Source organism: Porites lutea, chromosome 10, assembly GCF_958299795.1.
Source record: "Porites lutea chromosome 10, jaPorLute2.1, whole genome shotgun sequence".
Taxonomy (NCBI): Eukaryota; Metazoa; Cnidaria; class Anthozoa; order Scleractinia; family Poritidae; genus Porites; species Porites lutea.
The window spans coordinates 3,328,310-3,352,659 of NC_133210.1; the positions used below are offsets into that span (position 1 = coordinate 3,328,310).

Consider the following 24,350-nt stretch of genomic DNA (forward strand, 5'->3'; position numbering starts at 1 on the left):
ATCGAAACACCTTAATTTTCGGATAATATCTGTTCGGAAGACGATTTGAGATCTAGAACTTTCGAAACATTTGTTGTAAAATTTCTTGTTTGCCTGCCTCTCCTAGGATTTTCGAATACCTAAAAAATGGTATTATTGCCCATTTTTAACGGATTTTGACCCTAAAAAGGTCACCTAGAGTTTTCGGGAGCCTTTTGTCTGGCTGAAATTTTGAAACGGTAAGTTTTGATCCCTATAATTTTCGCATCACTAGACTTTCAGCTAGGAAATCCAAACAGATAAAAAATTTTTAGGGGATAAAAATATGCCTATATCTACCATTTAAATGCTAAAATACGTCCAACAATGTTATGATTAAGTGGTTTTGAACTATATTCTCGATGTGTGCCTCTGGCTGGTGTTCCCAGCCAGTCTTGCGGGCGTTGAACTCTTCGGAAAATATCTGTTAGGAAGACGATTTGAGATCTAGAATTTTCGGAACATTTTTTGTAAAATTTCGTGCGCATGCTTGCCTGCCTCTCCTAGGATCTTCGAACATCTGCTTGCTTACTTCCTTGCTTATTTCGAGCGAATTCGAACTCCATTAACTAGCTTCATCCATTCCTTCCGGTTTCGAACATCTAAGAAATGGTATAATTGTCCATTTTTAACGGCTTTTGACCCTAAAAAGGTCACCTAGAATTTTCTGGAGCCTTTTTTCTGGCTGAAAGTTTCGAAAAGGTAAGTTTTGATCCCTATAATTTTTGGATCACTAATCTTTCATCTAGGAAATCCTAACAGATTAAAAATTTTTAGGGGATAAAAATATGCCTATATCTATCGTTTAAATACTAAAATACGTTTAACAATGCTATGTTTAAGTGGTTTTGAACTATATTCTCGTTGGGTGCCCCTGTTGAATAGCGATGTTCAGTTGTGCGTTTTACCACCCACATCAAACCTGTCTTGCAACGAATCAGGCTGTTAAGAGGTTTGAACTAGGGTTGTAAAACGCGCCAGACGCGGATCTAGGAAGGCGTCGAAGGCGCAAGCTTCTAGTGGAGGTTCGGGGGTAGGCTCCCCCAAGAAATGTTTTGGATTTTAACTCCTTAAAGTCCCTTTTCCTGGGTTTCCGAGTCACTCAGACAGGATATTGAACAGATTAAAACTTAAGAAAGTGTCTTTTATTATCAAAAATATATTTATTACGAAAAATCTGACCGATTTCCGTAAAACGGTGGAAACCGGTGTGGATCCGTGCCTGCGCGCTACATCGCTTTACAACTCGCTTTGCAGCAATGTTGCAAAAACAAAGTTGAATGTTTTTGTTGTCCGTTTTATCGAAGCTTTATGTTATTGCTTTCTTTTGACCCTATGAATTTCCATAGAGCTGGCCACGATAGATGATCTCGGAGCTGGAGACTGTCCCTTTTCCAACGCGCTCCGCTAAATAAAACGTCTTCATTGTAGTGTAACGCTTGTGCACTTGTAAAAGTAACTAGAAGTACCTATTCTGCTGTTGTATCTGTTGTATCAAGATGATGCATTTGTTATGTATTTACAGTGGAAGGTCATGTTCATGTGATGTGAAAACTATCAATCCTGACTTAACAAAGCCTTTATATTTGTCGTCACCATTCTCTCAAGTGAACAATCGAACGGACACTTTTCTGGCTCCGCGGTCTGGAAACGAACAACCTTACTGGTATTCCCCAAGTTACTTTGGATGGCAGTATGTCACCAAGGGTAAGTCATACGTACCTGGTGATAATTCGTCTCGTGACAATGAACATTATTGGCTTTTCATCAACTTTGAACCATCAGCGACAATTGTTATTTTTGATTGAATGACGTTGGATCAAACAATCGTGTTTCTTCTTGAATATTCCGGCAAGTAAATAGTCGTCCAGTATCTCGCAAAAAGTGTATAGATCTTTTCATAATTCTTCTCTCTAGAGCAATAATTTTCAAACGTTTCATACCGGTAAAGATGTAAGGCCCCTCACCCATTTTAGATTTTATGGGAGATACACAACTAAAGAAAAAAACTCAGTATAAAATAAGCCAACCTGATTGATGACGTTTTCTCCGAGAACCCAATGAAGATATACCGGATTCAACTGGGTCTGTTGATGATTTAGTGAGGGTGTAGTGGCTTCAAAATGCGCACTGTCTAGTTACCACTTACAGAGACAGCTATACATTTTCAGGCTAAAAATGCGATAGAACTAAATTAAACGGGATTCACTGATTCTTTCAAAACTGTTAATTGCATACCTTATTTCTTTATCACGTGTTTTCGAAGCTTTATTTTGCTGTCTCCGGGGAAGAAAATTTTATTTATCAAGCGAAGCGAAAGTAGAGCCTGTTTTCCCAAACAATTCCCTGTAACCGTAGTAGAAAGGGTAGTTTAAGTAGAGATGGATCGGTCTAGAGAAGGTACCAGTGCAAGCCACCAGCTTTTAATACAGCTTTCCTCCTCTTTGAGGTGAGAAAGAAGAGCAGTTACTAAGACCATAGGTAGTTATGAAGATTTTTATTCTCTTCTTCAGCAACAAATATTGCTCACCAGTCGTCATTTCTCCAGTTAAAATATGCGTCATCTGTGGATTTTCAGCCGGAGCGTTACCTCGCAACTGCGGAATATGAGGTTGCTGCATGCCACAATGCAGCGTTACAGAGCGCTACATGTCACACATCGCAATATCAGTGCATGGGATGTAAGGGATTTGATTGTCAAACTACCGGATGTCAAAGGTGTCAAGTTTCCGATTACAGAATCGAGTGTGAGGCTACCGGATGTTCCTCAACGGGACATGGATGTACAGAAAGACACGTAACTAAATATCTCTCCACTGAATGTAAGGCAATGTCAGAATGTCACAAACCCAGATATCAAGACATGGAATGTCACGCAACTGACTATCGGGGTAACAATAGTCACGCAACTAGATTTCAAGCTTCAGATTCAGAAAGTGGAAAAGCTCAAAGACACGATGGATTGGCCTACGATCACGGTGAATTTCCCAAGATAATTTCGGTGCACTCTCTGCCTGAAACCCAGCCCACCATGCAAGAAAATGCCCATATTCTTAATCCGAGTAATGACATTCGGTCCGATTTCGCTAAAACGGGACTCGACTTGTCAAGTTCCGTTGCTAACCAAGCTTGTAAGAGATGGACGTCTGTATGCTCTGAAAACTCGACCACAGTAAACAATGAATGTACAAAACAACTAGGTCCCAAGACATGCGTCAATGTAGAATGCCATGAAAATGATGTTCTTAACAAGTCGACGTCGGATTCTTTATGCAACATTAAGAGTGAATCGAAAATTGTTCAATTCTCAACCGCGGAACATGCGTCCAGCCATCACTTAATGACCAAGATTCTCAAGAATGACTCTCAAACCAGCGCATCTCAGGGTGCTTGCGATATTGTTGCAAATACAGCATTGAACCGTGCTAGAGACTGCAATAAAGAAAACAGGGGGCTATCTGCGACCACCACAAATAAGTGCGACGGTCTAGGTGCCGAAAGCCTCAAGGTAAGAGCATTAACAGTTTCATTTTCACTATCTTAATTTTGATACTTTACCAATATGGTTTTCGTCTACGGCAGTTTTTGGTTTAAGAAAAAATAGTTTTATAATTATTCATTGATAATTTTGTTCGGGGGTGAAGCATTTCAACTCAGGGGAACTGAGTAAATTTAAGAAAAAATGAAAACATGTAAAGGGCTTTAGACGTTTATGGTTGACGTTTAACCACGGTGGTTCAATAGGATCCAATATATAGCGCTGGTGTCCGACAGCATTTTTCCCCACTCGCACCTTCCTTTTCCATTATTATGACGTGAGACCCTTTTAGGTACGAAATTGTGCAGTTTCTGAAAGTCTGTGGTACGAGTCAATCTCGACCCAGAGCTCTTCTGCGCATGTAGAGGAGAGAGATCATTTCCAAACCCGTAAGCACTGGGGTCGAGAATGTGTACGAGTCATCAGTATTCCCCGACCTCACACCCTAGATTTCCTCTTGATTGTTCTGCGATAACTGAAAAGTACTGCCTTTCATTTTTTTTCAAAGCGCTAAAGCGAGTTTAAGATACCACGACGGATAAGTCCACGAAAACTTCGCTTAAAAAGTGAATTTGCGTTCTTTCAATCTCTATCGTGATTTTACTTTGTCAAATACAAGCGAACTCTTTTTGAGCCGAATTCCTCTTATTAAGATTTAGAACCATATTTGAGTTCAGAAAGAGAAAGAAAATTTAATCGTCGCTTGTTTACGTCCACCAAAAAACGTGAAATTAGGCATTTCCCCGTCGTAGTCGTGCAGTTACGGCAAAGAAATGTACAAATTAAAAGAAGCGTGATGCACCTGTAGAGTTCTTGTTTTGCCTATTCAACCAATTGCTTTTTGACGTTCTTGTTGTCGTCTTCCTCGTGGCACCTTAAACGCCCTTATATTTTTCACAAGGAAAACAAACTTATTTTGCACTGAATCTCTTTCTAGAAATTCTGCTTTATAAACTAGCATTGTACAGCTTGGCAAGTAATGGCAACTCCCCCCCTGGCAAAGTTTCTTCTTAAAGCTGGGTGACTGGGTTTGAATTTGCTCCAACCGGAAAGAGATCACCATTTAGGCTGAGTGAAAACGAATGCAACAAACCCAACTATAGGCTTAAGTAAACCTGAAGTAAAAAAAAAAAAGATAGGTTGTGTGAGAAGCTTTCTTTTACTTGGAGGATTTAAAATTTACTTGTCTTGAAATATTTCTTAGCTTATTTAGGTTCTAGTGTAAAGACTACTGTTGCGTGCGTTTGTACGTAGCTCAAAGTTTGACTGGTTTCAAACATTGCGCAACAACTCCTAACAGCATGCATCAACATACAACAGGGTGTGCAAACGGACGCAACATGTAACATCGTGATCCAACAATGTTGCGTCCGTTTGCACGAGGCTTTACTTTAGTTTTTCTTGATGGGCCACTCTCCTCAAAGCCCTGTGAGGTTCTGCGATACACGTATTTCTAGTAATTTTGTTTGTTTTTAGGTCCCATTCGGTACTCCTACACCATTACGTGTTATCCAAGGATCGCCAGAGAGTGAAATCAAGACAACTGCTTCCACGGAATGTGAGGGAAAAAATTCCTGGACACAAAACCGCGAACAGTTAGTGATGCTAAAGAAGAAAACTATGATTCAAAATCGCATTCAGAAAATCAGCAATGTTCAAAATCGTTTGATTAGCGAGGATAGAAAACAGCAGACACTCCTAGTTAAGAAAACTGCGACACTTCAGAAAGAAATCAAGCATCTTTCTAATGACGCAACGGATATCGAGGGTAGTGAAAACTTCATTCGAGAAGGAAGTCCTCAGAAAACGACGCCCGTCAAAATGTCATCGCGACTACCAAATAAGGAGTTGAAGCGCGAAACAAGAAAGAGTGATGCAAAGTTCACTCATCAAACTAGCGAAGTGGTAGCGATGAACGCAAGAGATAGCATGAAAAAGTCTATCATTTCCGAGCAGGCAGATGAAAAATTATCGAAGGATGGCTATCGTATGAACTTATTTGAAAAAATGGAACTCTTGTATGGAAAAAGTCGAACCTCGCCCCCAACTGGCCTAGCAAGTGAACTTACCAACTCCACAGTCGCCAAACTGCGAAAATCTCGAACGTCGCACACAAAATATGGAAGTGTTTCCGAAGGACCCTCTAAGGGCATCGCTGAGTGTAATGCCTCTGTATTTAGCGTGGTGTACTCTGGAGATACCCAACAGCCAAAAGATAGGCAAACCTTGGATAATTCTTCAGGCGACTTCTGTGATAGGATTACCGGGGAAAAGTTTGAGCATTTGAGTTCAGATAAAGTTAAGTTTAAAACATTTTATCCCGAACTGCCTAACAGTTGGTCATCAGCCTTTATCTCCGAGAGCCAGGTCGGGAATAAAATTAAAGCAAGCCGCGGAGAGCTAAAAAGAAAACAGGTTGACATCCATGCGTTCAACGTTGATTCTCTCAAACGACGTTGTAAAACTTTGCCTCGAAAAGTTGTCAGGAAAGATGTCCTAGAAGTGAATTTCGACGTAACAAGTTGTCTGGATGATCTGTCGATGTCGGAAAGGGAAAGAAAAGGTAAGCAGTGGAAAAATTACTGTATGATTGCTTATGAAAATGTCAACAAAATCACTTCGTTTTCCCGTCATTTTGTGTAAACGCGCCAATGAAATTATGCAACAATATGTTGCTGCCAGCAAAATTATAGGATACGACTCTCAAAATACCAGAGATTTGACAGGCATAGTTTTTTTAATCCTTAATACTGAGGTTTTATGGTGGTTTCATAGTATTTTTTCCATACAAATCGTTACAATTTTCCATACGTTCTTAAATGATAGTCGTTTGCACGTGACGTGCGGCGGCCACGTCGGTGGTCAAGAACAAAAGCATTTCTCCCCTCTAGGAACTAAACTCTATTTTCATGTAAATTCTTCGAGAAAAAGTACTATTGTATTCACCCCCAACATGGCCACTTTTTCACGTGGTTGCAAACCAAGAAATGTCAGTCACCACAAAATTCTTTTTTTAGCTTATCTTTCCATCTCTGGGTGTTCTTCAAGTTGCATCCCATAAATTTTAGATTTAAATTTTTTTTAGCTAATCTTTCCATCTCTGGGTGTTCTTCGAGCTGCATCCCATAAATTTTGCTTGAGGAAGGTAATGTTACTGCGAGCTTTATTCAAAAGATTTGATAGGCTATATGTTCAAGGTGGATTTTTCTCAGTATTAAAATAGATGTGGTGATTCCAATTAATGTTGCCATTCACAATGACCTATACAGGATTTTCTTTTCTTTTTACCATCCATCATTTATAAAAGAACCTGGGAGATAGCTACTGCTTCACTCTAACAAGCAACACCGTGCAGTTCTTATTCTTTGTGTCCACTGGGAAGCAGATTGTGTACCGGCTTGCTTCCCAAATGAATTTTAGCAGCATATTTCTTTATAATTTGTTCTCGACTTACTTGCTCACTTCACCAAGCAAAAATAGAGGCTGACTGCAAGGAATGAGGAGAGGTGAGTTTTAGTAACCAAAAAATTTCTGATGGCATTTGTTTCATGTCATTAACACCACCTTTTTTTCCCTTTAGAATGCAGATACAACCAGGAAAGTCTTTCACCTGAGACTGGAGAAACTAAGGAGAGAGATGAAATTATTGTAGACTGCACTGATGTCAACCTGTTAATCAAACCTGGTTGTGAGTTCAACACCCCAAAAGTGTACGAGGATGAAATTTTACAGAGAAATATGGAGTTGCGAGAGAGCAAGATTAGTGACCTTCTTCGTAAACAGAGAGGACTGTTGCAGTCCCTGGAAAAGAAGGCTACCAACATGATGAAGTCAGCTTAGTGATTCTTGATTATAATTCCTGGGCATTGACTGAATTTGTTTTAGTAACGTATCATTTGTTATTCTTTCCATGACTTACAGGATAAAGGCATTTTGAGTGTTGTATTTTTAATGGGAAGGAACTGGGAAGTCCCCCCTCCCCCTTCTCCCCAGCATGGAAAACCTGTTTTTCTCTTTCCCACTTCTTCATTAGGTTTTGTCAAAAAACTTTTTGCACTTATTATTTTATTAAATAGCTTCCGTACATGTTGTAGGTAACCAAAGGATAGTGTAAGAGTTTTTAAGGATTTCAAAATTCATCGTGGGGATTCTCTCCTCATATTATGCTTTGCCTCAGGGCATCTGGAAGGCTTCACTCAAATTGACTTTGAGGTGTCTCTTGGAAGGTGTAAACACACATGATGTATTGACACTTTACTTAGTGTCCCAACATTGAAATTCCAAATCCAGGATAAAATTTAAACTATAGTCATCTCTGTCCAAGATGAAAACCACTGGGAGGGTGAATCTTAGAGTAGCCTGTATAGAAGACGTTTCTGAACAAATTATTGATTTACTAGTGACTTGAGTGGAAATTAGAGATGCGTCTATCTTACAGTGAGTCGGATGAAAGCACTGAAGAATGGCATGGATATATATTCCAGTTTTTCTTTAGATGTCAGTCTGAAGTACCATTACAAGTTAGCTGGTCACAGTTCATAATATTTTACCCACTCAATTATAAGCCCCAGATGACAAGACTGTGGGTTAAAGGGTCAGATAAAATTAATGTCAAAGAAAGTTATTTTAGATCACGGCCAGCATTCATCAACCTGTCTCAACTCTTGCAGTTATGCTTTGGTTACTTACAATGCAAGCTCAAGATGATCAAATTTTTTTTCGTTTTCAAATCTCTTGTGCAGTTACTGCATTCCCATGAAGCAGCAGCCATTCAAGAAGCTTTAAGAAAAGGTCATTGCTGTGCTTTAAAAAAATGATTTTGTGTTGGTTCAGAAACAAGGGCAAAAGTTATGAAAATCATTCAAGTTATTTTAGATTGTGAGTGTTAGAGGCATTTACAAGGCTTGTTGTTGTTGACATTTTTTAATATTATAAACAGTTGTTTTGTAAAGCATTTTCCCCAGAATTATTAACCACAGAGTTGTTACGGACACATTTACCGTTTGCATTGGTTCTGCTTAATCATATTACTGATTTTTTAAATCTAAATTAATCAGTATTAAAACACTTTCTTTGTAAGAATGACACATTGTGATGTTATAGATATCTTGTGAAAGAAACAATTTGGTAGCCTGTGCCACAAATAATTCTAAACCTTGGTTAAGTCGGTCTGCAAAACAGTACTGAAATCCTTGTTCTGGGTCCCAACTTGTGTATCAGGATTCGAGTACGCACCATGGTTGGCCTCTGAAAAGCCATTGTCATTTTATCAATCAGGTTGAAAGGAAATTCGAAGCGCACGTCAGGAAAATTGTTGAGTCTGTTGAGGGCCCAGAACAAGGATATTGGTGCTGTTTCACAGATGTTACAAACTTAGCTTAGATTATGTTTGCAACACAGGCTACAATTTGCCAGAATGTCCTTAGGCAATCTGTTTGTGTAACCATTAAAATCAGTGAACATGTTGTAGTTAATTTTTTATTTCAGGTAATTTTTGTTTTTCTTCTGTTTTCGGGTATGGTAATATATGCTAATGAAGTTGAAACAAAAGAAAAATAAAAATTACCAGAGATAAAAAATTAACTACAACATACATGTGCACAATAAGAATTTTGCCAGTTTAAGGGCAATTTATTCATATTGGTCCAAACCACGATCATCTCTAAACCAAAATCTGAGTGTTATCTGTGCTAGGTAACTATCATTTTATGATTAATTCATTTATTATAAACTATTAAAGCTCTGTTCAGTCACTATTTTCAGAGACACTCCAAAACAATTTCTGTGGACTCGCAGTAAGATGTTAGCCACTGGAAATAAAAATTTGACATTTAGAAACCTTACAATAGTCACTTAGGAATTGAAACTCTGACATGAGCATCCCGAGGTTCTTTTCTTTCAGATTACAGTCAAGTACTTTTGTTGCATTCCTTCTCTAATATCTTGTGTGAAGATTTCGCATTTTCTCTTCCTTTGCTCTTCTACTGTGGCACAACTGAAAAAAAAAACTAGTTATGTTACTGGAACTGTGCACCGTCCTTTGATAACTGCACGCCTTTCTGTTTATTTTCCCAACCCTTTTCCTTGTCACAAGAGGGGACAAGGAATCTCTCAAACAGTCTCCCAAAACTCCCGCCCCGCTCAAAAGGTATTAGAACATAGCTTCGCTTGCCCTAGGTCCATTTTGCACGACCGTAAACTAAATTTCGGGCAAATTCAACTGGTCAAAGAAAAAAGGGCATTAGTCAAATAGCAAAAAAAAGGGCAGAGTGATATGAAAGATGTATGATGGTCACAAGTGGACTTAGGTGCACTTTAATTTTAAGTGTCACTGTGTTGATGGTCGCTTGGAGATGTGAAATCTCTCTTCTCGTGTTGAAAAAAAATATTTCACTCGTTCGCTGCGCTCACTCGTGAAATGTTTTTCAACACTTAAAGAGAAATTTCGTACCTGTGCGCGGCCATGTGATATCCTCTATATCTCAAATCAATATCAGTTATTCGGTTGTACAGGGAAAACCCCCATGGCAGCACAATTTCTGTCAGGGCCGGATATGAATGAGCAGTCATTCCTTCACTTGTAGCATGATTTCTCCCAGGGTTCGTTCAGAGACTTGAATTCTTACAAAAAAGTTTTGAAATTCCAGACCTGGAAAAAAGTTGGAAAATGAAGGAATGGAAAAAAGGTGAACTGTTTTTCTTTTTCAAATAGTGGTAGTCAAATCTTTAAAATTAAGTGTCTTTTGTAGCCAAAACATTCAATGACATAAAAAGAGAATTTTCAGAACTCTGTTATGCGCACATTGCATTGTGGTTACTTTTAGTTTGCAGTGCATCATAGGAAAAGTTTTTTCTCCTGCGTATGTCAAGGTCTCTATCGATCTGGCGCCTGTTTCATAACCTTAAGTCCATCTGGAAAAAGAAAATTATATTGTTTGGATTTGCATCAAAACTCTGTACGAACCCTTGTGACCCTTGCGTCTGTCCCTTACCCGTACAATTACTAATGGTTAGGGTAATCTGTCATCTCGCCACCAAAGAAATCACCACCAAAAAGTCGACTCGCCGTCAACCAACTCGCCACCAAGTAATGACTCTGTAATAACTCACGTAGGATTACTTTCCTAGGATTTTTACGATTTTAAATAGTCAAAAGTTGCTAAACCAAGACAAAAATGATGGGTTTCATGGTTCCATTGCACTAAATACCGGTACTCGTTGGTGGCGAGATGACCGTAACCACGGTTAGTTACCTTTCTTTTCTCTAAAAATTTCTGTATAAATTCTTCTGGCGTTATTTGTTCTATACATGATAAAAAAGCTGAATAAATTGACAATGGAAGTGCAGAAAAATGCTGCTAATGTCAAACATAATAAAATCGATGTTTGAGAGAAGAAAATACAACGCAAAAATAATGTAAACCACGATGGAAGTTGGTAAATGTAAATATAAAATAAAAAACTACTGATTTATAAAGATCTTCATAAGGTAGCTGTAACTGTAGGCATTCAGGCCAAATAGAAAATTTAGTAGTTTTTTAAATGCCATCTGCTGTTCACACAAAAGGAAAATTAGGATTATTCTTGACAATTTACTACGGCCCTCCTCGGAGTGAAAGCAACTCCAAAAATCAGGGATGTTTAAGAGTAGAAAAATGAAAACAGATCGCAGGGGCACCCAGCGGCAATTTTCGGAAAATATCTGTTCGGAAGACGATTTGAGATCTAGAATTTTCGGAACATTTGTTGTCAAATTTCTTGTTTGCCTGCCTCTCCTAGGATTTTCGAACATCCACAAAATAGTATAATTGCCCATTTTTAACGGATTTTGACCCTAAAAAAGGCCAACTAGAATTTTCGGGAGCCTTTTTCCAGGCTGAAATTTTCGAGAAGCTAAGTTTTTATCCCTATAATTTTCGGATCACTTGACTTTCAGGTACGAAATCCGAACAGATGAAAAGTTCTTAGGGGGTAAAAATATGCCTATATCTACCTTTTAAATACTAAAATACGTTCAACAATGCTATGTTAAGTGGTTTTGAACTATATCCTCGTTGGGTGCCCCTGAGATCGAGCAGCTAATAGACATTACGACAGATCTATAGTTGTGTTAACGAGTTATTTATACTCACTTGAGAGAAATTCATCTGCAATGGCCTTTGAAAATGATAAAAGAGACAATGGTATTTAGTACACGAACGATTTTAACCTCGAAATAACTTTCAAACTTGCTACACCTAAAAATGAATCACTGTTTTTCTCGTTAAAACTGCGGGTCTAGAAGATGAAGCAGTACATAAGAGAACCCCCAGTTTTTTATTCAAGTATTTACAATTTCTTATAAAGCGATCACGGCCTTAGGATCAGATATTTTATTGACAACACTTGTTGGGTGTTACCGAAACTTGTAAAGGGTGCTTTAACTTATAATGTTTCCTAGGGCTGCAAGTATACGCCGAGGAATCGGTAAACCGCGATACCTCTTCTCATACGAATATCGCTATAAGAACAACTGTCAAGATATCGCAATATTGCGATACAATAAAATATGCCACAATGACAAGTTTGCGAAAATCGCGATCTTTATTATTCCTTAGCGAATATTTATTTTAGCCCTCGTAAGGCAATTTAAGAAGGAAACAAATTAACAAGCAAACCATCCATTCATCTTATTCGAGATTGGGGGACAAGATCGGCAAAGAAAAACGCATGCGCACTTATTTTTCAAATGTCAGCTGTACAGTCTTGCGCTCCCACAATGTATCATATCGCGTATTTTGTCCTGGCTCTTGTATCGCGATTTGTATCGTATCGTGATGCGAGCAGTCTCTCTCAGTTTTCTTCAGATTTAGTGAGGGGAGTGCACGCGCGTGCGAGACGCGTGAAACGAGGCGTGCCTCTCCCGTCTCGCCCCCTCGCGCCCTCAGTCACGTGCGTGGTCATTTGCCTGTCTCGCGCGTTTTGCTCGAGAGACCAAGCAGAAAAGAGACTGCTCGTAGTCCACATTATCAGTGCATCATTCGAATCGCATTCGCTAAAAGCTAACCTACCTCGGATTCCTCTTCAGCCTCAGATGCTGCTATTTCTAGATGTTGTCGTATCGAGGCAATGGATAATAACTGTGGATAACAAAACAATATTATTATGATAGCATATGAGAATAAACTCTTAATCGAAGTACGAACACACTGCTAGGAACGTGCCTCTTCTCCTTGCACATATAACTACTAACCAGTGCAAATTCCTGGGAACAAAATAGACTGATACTGTAATACAATATAAGCATCACCTGTATCAATTCCCTTTGTTTTTTGGTATTGTTATCGAAGTCCCGTTTTAGTTCAGATCGACGTTCACACTACAAAACAACAATCAGAATTACACAGTTTAAGGTTTTCTCTTTTTTTCCACAACCACACTCTCGTAAGCTATACGGTTAACAGAGATCACTGTCGCAGATTGCCTAGGAACTAGTCGCGCAAAAATGCTTGCTACGCAGGCTCGCAGGCTCGCAGACTCCATGTAGGTCGCAGAAAGAATCCCTTACAAATCCTATGAACTTTTGGTCACTGGTCCTGAAGCACTACCACTGATCATGAGCCACAGGAGACTCCTAGAAGTAACAGCAATTTAACTACAATCTGAGACAAAAACCTTGAAACACTTTGGAAAATTCTGCTCCCTTTCTTCCCCCCCCCCCCTGCCATTTGTAATGTTGTTGTAGCCACGTAACTTTGCAATCACATCTCAACATTGCAGAGCAAAAGGGACGTGCATAGGTGTTTCAAGGATTTTTGGCGAGGATTGTCGGTTCACGTGACTATATCTTCGATAGAAGGCATATTTATAGTAATATAAATGTCACGGTGATTTTTTTCGTTGCACATTGTTCTGTTTTCTTTTCTAATTAAGAGAACACGTAAAGTAAAAATTCATACCTTTTTTAAAAGTTCGTCTTTGCTGTTTTCTAATTTTGGTTTAAGGGACAAATTAAATCCTGCAGGAGAAAAGGGAAAAAGTAACATTCATCACAGACAAATAGCAAAGAGAAACAAGGTAATGACTTCTCGATTTAGTAAATTGAAGTGTGATTTACATGGAAAATATCAAGCACCTTTAAAACCGCTTTTTGCAATTTTGCATTTGAAGAAATGTAAAGAAAAAAACAAGGACAAAAACAAAGTCAAACATCGCCTCATAATTCTGAGCGTCTTGTTTCATTATTTTTTTATTAGTTCAAAAAGCCGAAAACAAGGGACTTAGAGAAGCTTTGTTCCACCACACAAACTGAGAATAAGCCTTTGTGTCTGCAATATCAAGATGTCCACTACGGAAAAGTTAGTTGTCTCTGATTACATGTACGTGAAAATAATTATAAAATTATGAGGGCAAACATGATGAATTTGAAGTAATTACTTGCTATTTCTTCATTTTTCTTCATTGTTTCTTCTTTTTCAGCTTCTAGCTTCATCACCTGTCGATACAAAATACATGTACTTTTGTTACTACTTTATTTCAAGCTTTGAGTATATTTTTAAACAATTTATTTTTTAAAAGGGCTATCGTAAACTGCAGCATAAAAGTGAAGCTCTAGGCTTATACATCTTCGTAAGGGGGGTTTGAGAAAGCAGGGTTCCTGCTCTTTTAAGCTCTTTAAATTCTATGACTTTCCACGAATTTTTCCATGACCTTTTCAACGGTTTTCCAAGACTTTAGGTTAAGTTCTCACTTTCAAAAATTTGTAAAATTCCCCTTCGTTCTGGGGTATTTTTGGACCTTAAACAGTTCAACAGACACAAACTCTGGTGTCCAACAAATTGCGTGCCGTTTGCGCTGTTTAATTACTCTTCTCTATCTTACTTTGTCCTTGCTTTATCATCTGCAGTAACTAAACTACCAAACAAAACTTTAATTTTTCATGAGTTTTGAGGACCGACAATTAAATTCCATGACTTTCCAGGCCTAGAAAATGAAATTCTTAAATTCCATGACTTCTCAGGTTTTCCATGACCTGTACGAACCCTAAGACTGGCTTATAAACGGAAGGGCTTATATCTGGGGGTGTTACAACCGTAAAATATCGGATGCATTTTTTTGGTTACAGTTAGTTGGGCCTTATAGCTGGGGGCGTGGAGGTGGGAGGGGGGGGTGCTTATAAGCAGACGGTTTACGGTATATCACGCTTTTTGCTTTCTTTTTGAAGAGGTAAAAGTGTCTTAGTATCAATTGTTATTTTTCAAAGACTATATTTAGGCATTAAAACTATTTCTTGTGGTCTGTTACTATGGATGGCAAGGATAGACGTGGATTAAAACTTGAAAAAGTTGACCAAAAATATCATGGTTAGTGCTCCCTGATGGAATTATGATGGAAGTTTCATACATTCGTGTTCACATGACAAACTCTACATGGTAAAGGCACTAAGCAACGACTTAAGCACCAAATTGACATCAAACAGCAATGTCCTGTTGACATAGTCCCTTTAAGTACCCATAAAAGGTCTTTTGAAGCTAGGTCTTAAAAGTATTTATAGGATATGTATGGGCTGACACTTGAAGAATAAATCGTTGTTACAATACTACAGTCAGGCCAGGTCAAGCGTAGCCTGCAAGATGCCATTAATGAATTTATTATTCGAAAGTAGGAATCCATTCGTAGTTGTAGATGTCAGATTCATCTCTGTATTCTTGCATGCATAACAAGCCATGAATTCACGTGTTCGAGGCAGTTATTAAATTTCTACCAGCTCATTTTCCCAGAATTTGATGTAAATGTCCTCAAAGCATTAAAAGATTTTCAATCTGACCAGATACAGAGAATTTCTTTTAAAGTATTCACTGCTCATTACGCATGCAGGAATGCCGATTTGAATTTGACACTAGTTACGGCAATGACTACTGGATTCATTGTTCAAATAATCAATTCATTAATAGAATCTTGAGGGGTATGCTTGACCTGCCTTGACTGTAAAGATTAATAACTTACTGATTCGTCTTTTGATACAAAAAGTTTCATAAGTTCAGGTTTGTCGTTAAGATCCTTGAGCTCTTCTAGGCTAGGAATAAAATCAAAATCAATATTGGATATAGATTTGTTGGCATGACTGAAAATAGGACAGTCAGCGTAACTGGTGGTTTTGCTGGATTACAGTCATGTGAAGGATTTAGTGAGTAGCGAAAAATATAGCCCATGCCAGGCTCTCAGATAGCAGAGATGTCGCAAAAACAAGGTCATGGGAAATTGGATGCGTGCCTTTCTCTCCCCAGCCCCTATGCATTTTTTGCACAAATTATCAGTTTTTACAATATCTGCACATTGCTATCTTGGAGCTTGGAACAGGCTGTAAGAAATAGTGTCTTCTCTCACAGCTTTGTCGCAAAAGAAGTTTTCTTCACTGGGCAGCCTGCAACAAAACTGCTCACTGCAATGGCTAAATATGAGAATTTGTCGGGTATTTCCCTTACCGAAAGGTCAAACAATAGGCTGACAAAACCAACAAGATAACGATAGATACATAAAGTGAGATACACTGAAACCTAAAATAGTTAAAGCCAATCCAAAATTGACCAACTTAAACAGCATTTGTACTGATTATCTGAGAATCAAATTACTGGTAGTAAACAATATTTGGAAATAAAATTAATGTGTATTAAAATAATTTAAAAAAAACCTTAAATTCTCCAGCTCGGGGAATGGGCTGACTTTTTTGACTGGAAGAGTGGGCCTGGGTGGTATCGGTGGTCTTGACGGTGAGGTCTGAGTGATCTAAGGAATAAATTATTTGTATTATTTCACACTTTAAATACAAATTATCTTTTCTGATCTCCATACATTTCCTTAAAGAATTAGTTAAGAGACTGATAAAAAATCAAAGCATAGTTTTTTCTCTTTAATGATCAAATAATTTGTTTTACAATCAAAACCCACTTTATTGACACCTGCTTAATCGGGACACCTCATTATTAGGGACAGTTTGCTTTGTCCCTGAGGAAAGGAAGCCCTTACATTTTCTCTAAATTCAACCCGCTTAATGTGGAAACTTTCTATGGCCTCCTCAGTGTCCGTAATTAACAGGGTTTGACTGTAATACACCTCTTTAGCTGGTACATTTTGTTTTCCCAATACAGGTCACGTGATGATACGCTAGAGAACTGTTTCTTTCAAATTTTGTCTTATTCATGTGCATATCTATGCATAAATTATGAAAAGATAAAGGGTCAGGTTTTCCTGGGACCTCTATTGGGAAAACAAAACATACAAGCTAAAGTAAAAAGAGGTCTATTCTTATAACCGGTTTTTTTGATGACATATTGGCATATTGGCATTGTTTGGAGAAAATTGATGTTGGTCACTCTTGGGACTAAATGAGTTAATGTATTTATGGTGAAACAAAACTAAGTGTATCAAGCAGTTGATAGTCGCTTAAGGTGGCTGGACACAGTTTTACAGGCGGTCAGCATAACTCGCGTGACGGCGTGTGTGTTAACATGGTTTTACTTTTATCATATTTTAAATAATAAGTACTTTAAAATGGAAGTTGAACGGACGAATTTTGTGACACATTTAATAATTACAGGACAATTATATTATTGATTATCTAAAGACTCGTCTGTTAAAATTTGGTCAAATTAGTTTCAAATGGTAATAATTAATTATAGTAAGCTGTGTGCAAGTTTATAGGAAAATCTAATGAGCAAAGTTTATGTAAACTGAGCATAAGTGAAATTTTAAGGTTGCATTCTATCGTTCACGTTGCCTGGATGGAAACTATGAAAATGTCATACTTTACCGGCCAATCAAAATCTTTCATCAGTATATTTTTCAATTGCCAAGTTTCAGCTTGTGAGCTGCGACCTTTCTCTTGCCATGATTTGGCAAATGAAAGCTAGATACTCACAAACTGCCAAAACTGTGTTCAGCCACCTTAACAGAGGTGACAACAACAAGAGAACTCTCACTGGGATGGTGGTTGCCACCACTTGATAGAGGTTTCATTTACAATAATCATTTCAGCAATTATCTTTGTATTTCTAATAATGCAGCTTAATTTGCAGGTGACCACAAGAAAGAGGAATTTTCCAGGAAAAGTGAAAAAAAGGCATTCACCTGGTTACAGTTCGATGAGTCTAAACAAACAATGTTTTGAACCCATCCAATCCATCCATACTTTAGTTTGCCCCATTTATTAGCACAATTTTAAGTAGTTAATATTATTGTAAGTTCAAGAACAGATTCTTGGATAATAAACTTTATCATTTGGGTGGTAAATTTATGCCCACTTACCCAAAGGGTTAGTTATCCAAAAAAATTAATTTCGAGCCCTGAGTAGGTGGCCGCTTAATAGAGGTTCAACCATACCTGTGAGTTTCCTACCAAGTGTGGCATAGCCCCCATGTTACTGGTAGCAGCAAGTGGTGAATACTGACTATGTGGTGGACTAAGTGATGACAGAGAGGGGGTACTTGAAGGCACTGATGACTGGGGAGTGTACATTGGCTGATAACCAGGAAAGCTGTATTGATTTAAGGGTTGATATCCACTGGTACTTGCTGGGAATCTATGAGAAGTCATTTGCATAAACAGAGCAAAATTTCATTACATCAGTTCCTCCCATTTCCAAGGTAGTGCCTGAATTGACCTTGGAAACTGCAAGGAGTCCACAGTCCTGACTCCTAAACCACGATGCCCTGCATCTAAATTCTTTTGTCCAAAAACTATGAATCTTCAAGTAATTAGGGGCAATCAAAGTTATATAAATGTATTATTCGTTTCTTCTAAGAGTATTTGTTAAAATACACATGTTAGGGGCCAGAGGCAGTAATTACGTTGAAGCACTGAAGTCAACTTTACAGTTTTTAAAAACTTGGAAAGCCAAAGTTGTTGGCACCTTCTGTTCTCATAATGGAACAGTATTCCAGGCGGATGCTGAAAGCTATTTTGCATGAAGATCAGCGGCATATGAGAACAAAGGTTTATGCATAAGCCTTTAAACTTACAGTGGTGATGATGCTGGGGTTCCTAGAAACTGAGGAGGGTGATCAGTAAATTCTTTGGCTACATCAGTGATGGCTTTACCCAAGTTAGAATGCATGTAGAACTAGAATATAAAATTGGAACAAATAAATCATACAACTGCACGTTTCTATATCCCATCCATGTAGGACTTAAACCTTTAAGAAGTGACATGTAACTTAGTTTTCTTGTAAATACTCATAATAAAATGGTGATTTAAACTTTGAAAATACTACATTGATGAAATGGTTAGCCAATATCAGTTACCTTGACTTTTCAACAAATGGATTGAATTAGTAACAAAAAATGAAAAAGTAGAAAAGATATTACTAACATGAACTCTGGGAAAAGGTAAAATAAACCATAAATTGATTTAACTTAATAGACAAGCTCTGTACTGACAAAATGGCCAATATATTTTATGCAAATTGATGCAAGTGAAGACTTGACATAATAAAAATTTAATATATAGTGAACACTTCCTTACATTGTTAATAGCAGGACAGCCCACAACAACCATCTGTAAATGAATAAAAATAAAAAACACAAAGAGAAAAGTTAAATTTACATCTACAGGTAAGTGCGTAATACTTGATACAAAAGCTGTGGATAGCTACCAAATTATTTCTTGATCTGCAACTGAGCAACAAGGGGTGTGATGTCTAATCAGTTGAAGATTACTGTATTTACCTGTGTATAAGTTAATATCTCACAACCATGATAAAAGTTCTCCAAAAAAGCCCTCAAATTATACTTGGGTCACAACACAAGTTTTAGAGGAATGATATGATGAGGCTTTGGTACACCAAATAATAGGAATTAAGTATTAACTTGCTATGCTCTTTAAGCAATTACTGGTAAAAAATGTGTCCAATATTGACTGTACATACCCGTGAGGGTACTTTAGCAATTTTTGGGTAGGGATGTGCCACTGTGACCCCCGAACCCTTAGCCTACCCTATATTAGAATAAACTCCTAAAATCCCTCCTTATCTTAAAGTCGCTATAATTTTCCAGAAATTACTCAGGTTGACATTTTCTTTGCTATTAAATTTGCCAATTAAATTTTTTTAGAGTAGTCTAGACTAAAATCTTCAACCAATTGATCAGTTTCCTGGAAAATGAAGCCCTATTCCGGCCCCACACTGTCTGATTTCGATACCCTAACCCAGAGTAAACTGCTCGAAAACCAAAACCTTCACGGTGAGAAATTCCTATATATTCCATATTTGGCAGTAAAAACCCAATCACCCCAACCTGGGTGTAGTGTACATAACTACAGGTATGTGGTGTCAACATATTTTACATTTTTTTTTTAGTTTGAGTCAGTATAAAGTCAGTGAATGATGAATCCTACCTGGTCATTGACCCATGGGTGTACCAAGGGTGGAGCAACCTTGACAAGGGGTCTTTCATTTGGGAACTGTGGTGGTAAGGTTCTGAAAAGATAAACACAAAACATGACTGTAATGTTAGGACATATATGGTACAAGAAGTCAAAATGGCCAGACCTTTTACATCTATAACTCAAAACATTATGATCCACACAAGTTTTTAATAAGAGAGGACATAACAAGAACAAAAAGAAGGCTAAATTATAGCAATAATTAAGCACTCAATAACATTGCACCATGTTTTTCAACCTTAGCAAAAAATGTGTTAATATTTTTATTGTCTGCTTTTGTTATGACAGTTCAAATACAGTGAATGTTCTACACGTATGAAGTTCAACAAACTGCTGTAAACTTGACTGTCTTTTACTTCGGTACAGCACAATTTCAAGGTAGGCACCTCAGTCCATTCTTTAATAAAATGACACTATACTAGTCAGTTTAAATGGTAAAGTTAAATAAGTTATCATTGGTCTTTCATGGGAGACACCATGCATAGGTCTAATCCTTTTAAAAGAATTGACTGGCATGGTTGAATTGCTAGTCTTGAAGTCAAGGAAATTGGGTCTTACTCTTTCTTTTCTAGGAAGACAGGCTTAGGCCCGTGTCAAACGTTGTGCTACTGCTGTGCCAAACTCAATTGATCAAATTAAATTCGACTTTAGTACGGCAGTAGCGCGACGTTTGAAACCAAGTCGTGCTATTGCCGTGTAGCACGGCAAGCCTTGCCATGCTAAACGGCAGTAGCTCGACTTGGTTTCAAATGTCGTGCTACTGCCGTGCCGAACTCAATTCATAAGTTCCAAATACATTAGAATATATTTAAAAGTTTGCTAACCCATTTCTTTATTTTTGTGTTTTGTTTTTGGCAACAGCCGTTCCACTCAACTGTCAGTGCGTGAATTAAATTCGACGTCTGAAACCAAGTCGTGCTAGTGTCGTGCTGCAGTCGAGCTACAGTCGAGCTAGCTTAGCATGGCAGTAGCACGACGTTTGAAACAGGCCTTATAGAAGACAATACAGCATGTAATATGTTCAAGATACAATGGATTTAGCAGGCTGTAAGCAGATGGTGTTACCTGATTTATATTATGGTAACAAGGTCCCAAGGTTGAAAACCCCCCTTTACTAAAACTGCAGAAAACAATACATTATTTCATACATGTTTAGAAAAATTGTTGAGGTCCCTGACTTGAAAGTAACTCTGTATTCCACATCTCTTTGTACTTCTGTGATACTGCAAATGCAAAAACAAAAATATTGATCAACACCCACAGGGACACTGTCATGTATATGTTACAGAACATATTTGATTTCAGGCTAAAAAACTTTAACCTAGGTTGATCCTCAATTTCTTTTTTCTCCTAACCCTAATTATTCATGAATTAGGACTAGGAAACAAAGGAAATTGAGAATCAACCTAGGTTAATTGGAAATTAACCTGAAATCAAATTTGACCTGTAACATATACATACATGAAATGCCTCTTCTCAGAGTGAGCATTCAACAATATTTTAAATGCTGTCAAAATACAAGATTTGTTTGTTGTTTATATGAGGTGTTCATGTTCACTGGTTCTAAACATAGTGTCTTGACTGGGAAAACTTATTTTGGTTTTTAGATATTTGGTTGCTGACAAGGTGGTCACACATGGATGTTCAACTGTATTTCAGACAGGCCTTACTGACAGTTTAACAAGATAACCAATGTTAACTGTCTTTCAACAATGGCCCTTGAGCTAATACTGAGGTAATTTTGCATAGTTTACAAGTTGGTCTCCTTCGAAGTCATTTTCAGGACGTCATGCATGCAGGACTATAACAAAAATTAGAATTATAACGAAAATTATTCTATTTTTATCATGGACGACATGAAATTTTGCTTAATTTATAGATAACTACTTTTTACTCTTTTTCTAATTCTGAAATTTCGCTTCTTTGTTTCGGGTTCTGCAACACTGGGTAAATATTTTGGGTGATCGACGGAGAGCGACAATTGTCGCTTATGAATGCTCTAGATCTTGAAAGAAAAATTCTAAGTAAACCTCATAAGTTACGGAGGGAGCTATTCTAGGTTTTTCCTGTTGAGGGGTTTTCCTACAATGTGTAGTTTTTCTGTATTGTAAAACTATTAAGTTAAATTAAATTATAGTATTTTAACGTCAAAAATCCCAGAACAGGCGGAACCTAGCCTTATTATTGGCTTAGCTTACTTGTGAAAAGTTCGTAACGATTCAATCTGTTTGATCCTTTGTTGCTGCAAAGCAGTTGTTGGCGGTAGCTGGGATTTCGATGTCTTTTGTGATCCAAAAAACCAACTCATACTCCCAAAAATGCACGAGAATGAAAAGAAAACATCAGAAGTATTTAGCCTCTATTTGGTCCGCCATTTTGATTTTGAGCTAATAATATGCATGACATAATGTCATAAACCGCCGGCCTGCGATAGTGGGCTCCACATATCCCAGAGCTTTCAGCGATCTACGCGGAAAAAGCCGGCAACGCTTACAAGAACTTAGCGATATATTATTATACATTGTCAGTTTTTCATGCTTGACGATATGACAGGCCCGCGTTAACGTCTGCCCACTGATGTTATCGACCTACAAAATGGGGATTTTACCGGGGAATTTTATCACCGATATTTGTATACGAGACAGTTCATAGCAAGTAATTTTGATTGTAATCCCTTGTTAATGAAACGTTGATAAACGCAGTATTCTATGAAAGCTAATAACTAAACGAAAATGTTACAGTTTAAACTGATCCTCTAGTTCCAGGAAGTGGAATGTGGTGGGGGAAAAAAAGAATAACGTTTCTTTGATTGCCATCCAATTTCTTTTTGTTTCCATTAACTTTTTTCTAGTTTATGAAAATAGAAACTGAACTCATTTGTGAAATTAATATGTTTCGACGTTTACCCCCTATTGGTAATTTTTATCGATTTTGGGACTCGATTTTAAAAGCATGGTACGGATAAATGAAAATTTTACGACTGCCGCGTAAGTAAAAAAGTCCCCCTTGAAATCGATCGCAAGTCGCGGAGCTGACTGAAAATCCGTAATTTACTGGCAAGAATATTCACCTAGCTACGGAAGGCCTCCCGGTAAAATCCCACTTAACGGCGTTTATTACTCTAGAAACATCGTACATAATGAAAGTTTTCATTTTAGTTTAAACATTTGCATTAATAAATAATGCGAAATATATTTAGGTAAGGCACTTGATGATCAACCCATTATTTTCCTATAAAGGCCTATTTGCCCAGAGCATTTTTGCGTCTCAGTTTCGCATAGAAGTAATGAATCAAGACCTCAAGCTTTCACCCTCTTTTGTTCTGTCGTTCAATGCAATTGAGTAATTGTAATAGTTTTGGGAAAACTTAGGCTTGTGTTCCGCGTCTCTGTTTCATCGGTAATTAAGTCGCAACGCTCCAGGCGATGGGTAGACAGTGGTACAGTACTGAGCTTATCAGACAAGGCTCAATTCACTTTAACACGTTCAATCAACATTGCAGTATCACTAGCACGGTCAAACTCGCGTAAATTGCTCTTAAAATATCTTCCCTTTAAGTCACTTTCCAACTCTTAAAGTTAAAAATCGCTTCAATTTTTTATTTATTATTATTTTTTTCATTCCATTTAGAAGAAGAACCTTTTAAGACTGAACCAGTGAGAATGAGGCATTATAATTACCGTGGAAAGATCACATACGTTCTCTTACTCTTTTACGCTTGCAATGAGAGCTCGCCGGGCTATTGAAAAGCAATCAGAGCTATTTGCCGTTGTTTTCAATAAGCACTCCTCACTTTTATACATTCAGCAGGAGAGAGAATTAAACACAAATAAACAGGTCACAGAGTATAATGGCATGATTTAGGACAAGTCTGAAAATCCAGTAGATAAGGTGTTGATGATTGCAAGGGCTTGTAGGCTTCGAACAAAAGGAAAAAAAATTAACATTTAAAAAAATGCGAAATTTGACAAATATTGGGTTTTTGTATACTTGTATTTGACATTTCCGAACCCTCACGAAAGTCAACGAACGTGTCTTTTTTATCAAGTCAAAGAATCTGATCTGGAGTGGTTTTAACCAACAAGCTGCGATCGGCAAACACTATTGATCGATTATGGATATCGCTTTCTCTCACTTACACCTAGAAGCGTGGGATTAAAGATTATGTTTTCATAGAATCAAGTACCGAAAGGACACATTGACAGCTAATGACTTAGCTATTACTATAAAAACGAAAAATTTGCCGCAAAAAATGACTCGTGATCCGCATTTAAAACGTTTACTTAAGGCACAAGTTTCGCACAAATTTTCCCGCCGAAACCGAAAAAAGAAATTCGCGCGCAAAGGAAGCGAAACTCGGCGAAATCAAACTCTCTC

The 24,350-nt window shown here is 37.7% G+C and overlaps 2 protein-coding genes across 2 annotated transcripts; one reads left to right on the plus strand and one right to left on the minus strand.

Annotated features, from left to right (window-relative positions):
* Positions 1-1,517: 1,517 nt before the first annotated feature.
* Positions 1,518-7,505, plus strand: LOC140950903 (uncharacterized). The gene is made up of 4 exons (XM_073400120.1): positions 1,518-1,725; positions 2,532-3,526; positions 5,033-6,119; positions 7,137-7,505. Exons 1-4 carry the CDS (start codon positions 1,518-1,520, stop codon positions 7,394-7,396), a joined length of 2,550 nt encoding a protein of 849 aa, XP_073256221.1. The 3' UTR covers positions 7,397-7,505.
* A 1,894-nt stretch (positions 7,506-9,399) lies between these two features.
* On the minus strand, positions 9,400-22,373 carry LOC140950132 (vacuolar protein sorting-associated protein 37A-like). The gene is made up of 15 exons (XM_073399314.1): positions 22,172-22,373; positions 21,122-21,196; positions 19,926-20,007; positions 19,056-19,088; positions 18,553-18,653; positions 17,915-18,113; positions 16,227-16,321; positions 15,542-15,611; positions 13,973-14,030; positions 13,495-13,553; positions 12,846-12,914; positions 12,607-12,675; positions 11,689-11,713; positions 10,810-10,859; positions 9,400-9,551 (listed from the first exon to the last, which is right to left on the minus strand). The coding sequence occupies exons 1-15, from the start codon at positions 22,279-22,281 to the stop codon at positions 9,492-9,494; spliced, it is 1,155 nt and encodes a 384-aa protein (XP_073255415.1). The 5' UTR covers positions 22,282-22,373; the 3' UTR covers positions 9,400-9,491.
* Between the last annotated feature and the right edge of the window lie 1,977 nt (positions 22,374-24,350).

Bases quoted from the DNA above. Each gene is read 5' to 3' on its own strand.
- LOC140950903 (XM_073400120.1), top strand. From the start codon at position 1,518: ATGATGCATTTGTTATGTATTTACAGTGGAAGGTCATGTTCATGTGAT. The intron at 1,726-2,531 runs GTAAGTCATACG...TCTCTTCTTCAG, and splicing joins ATGGCAGTATGTCACCAAGG to CAACAAATATTGCTCACCAG. The intron at 6,120-7,136 runs GTAAGCAGTGGA...TTTTCCCTTTAG, and splicing joins GTCGGAAAGGGAAAGAAAAG to AATGCAGATACAACCAGGAA.
- LOC140950132 (XM_073399314.1), bottom strand. From the start codon at position 22,281: ATGAGTTGGTTTTTTGGATCACAAAAGACATCGAAATCCCAGCTACCG. The intron at 15,612-16,226 runs GTTTTTTTTAAA...TTTTATTCCTAG, and splicing joins CCCGAGCTGGAGAATTTAAG to CCTAGAAGAGCTCAAGGATC. The intron at 13,554-13,972 runs GTAATTACTTCA...TTTCTCCTGCAG, and splicing joins GAAAAATGAAGAAATAGCAA to GATTTAATTTGTCCCTTAAA.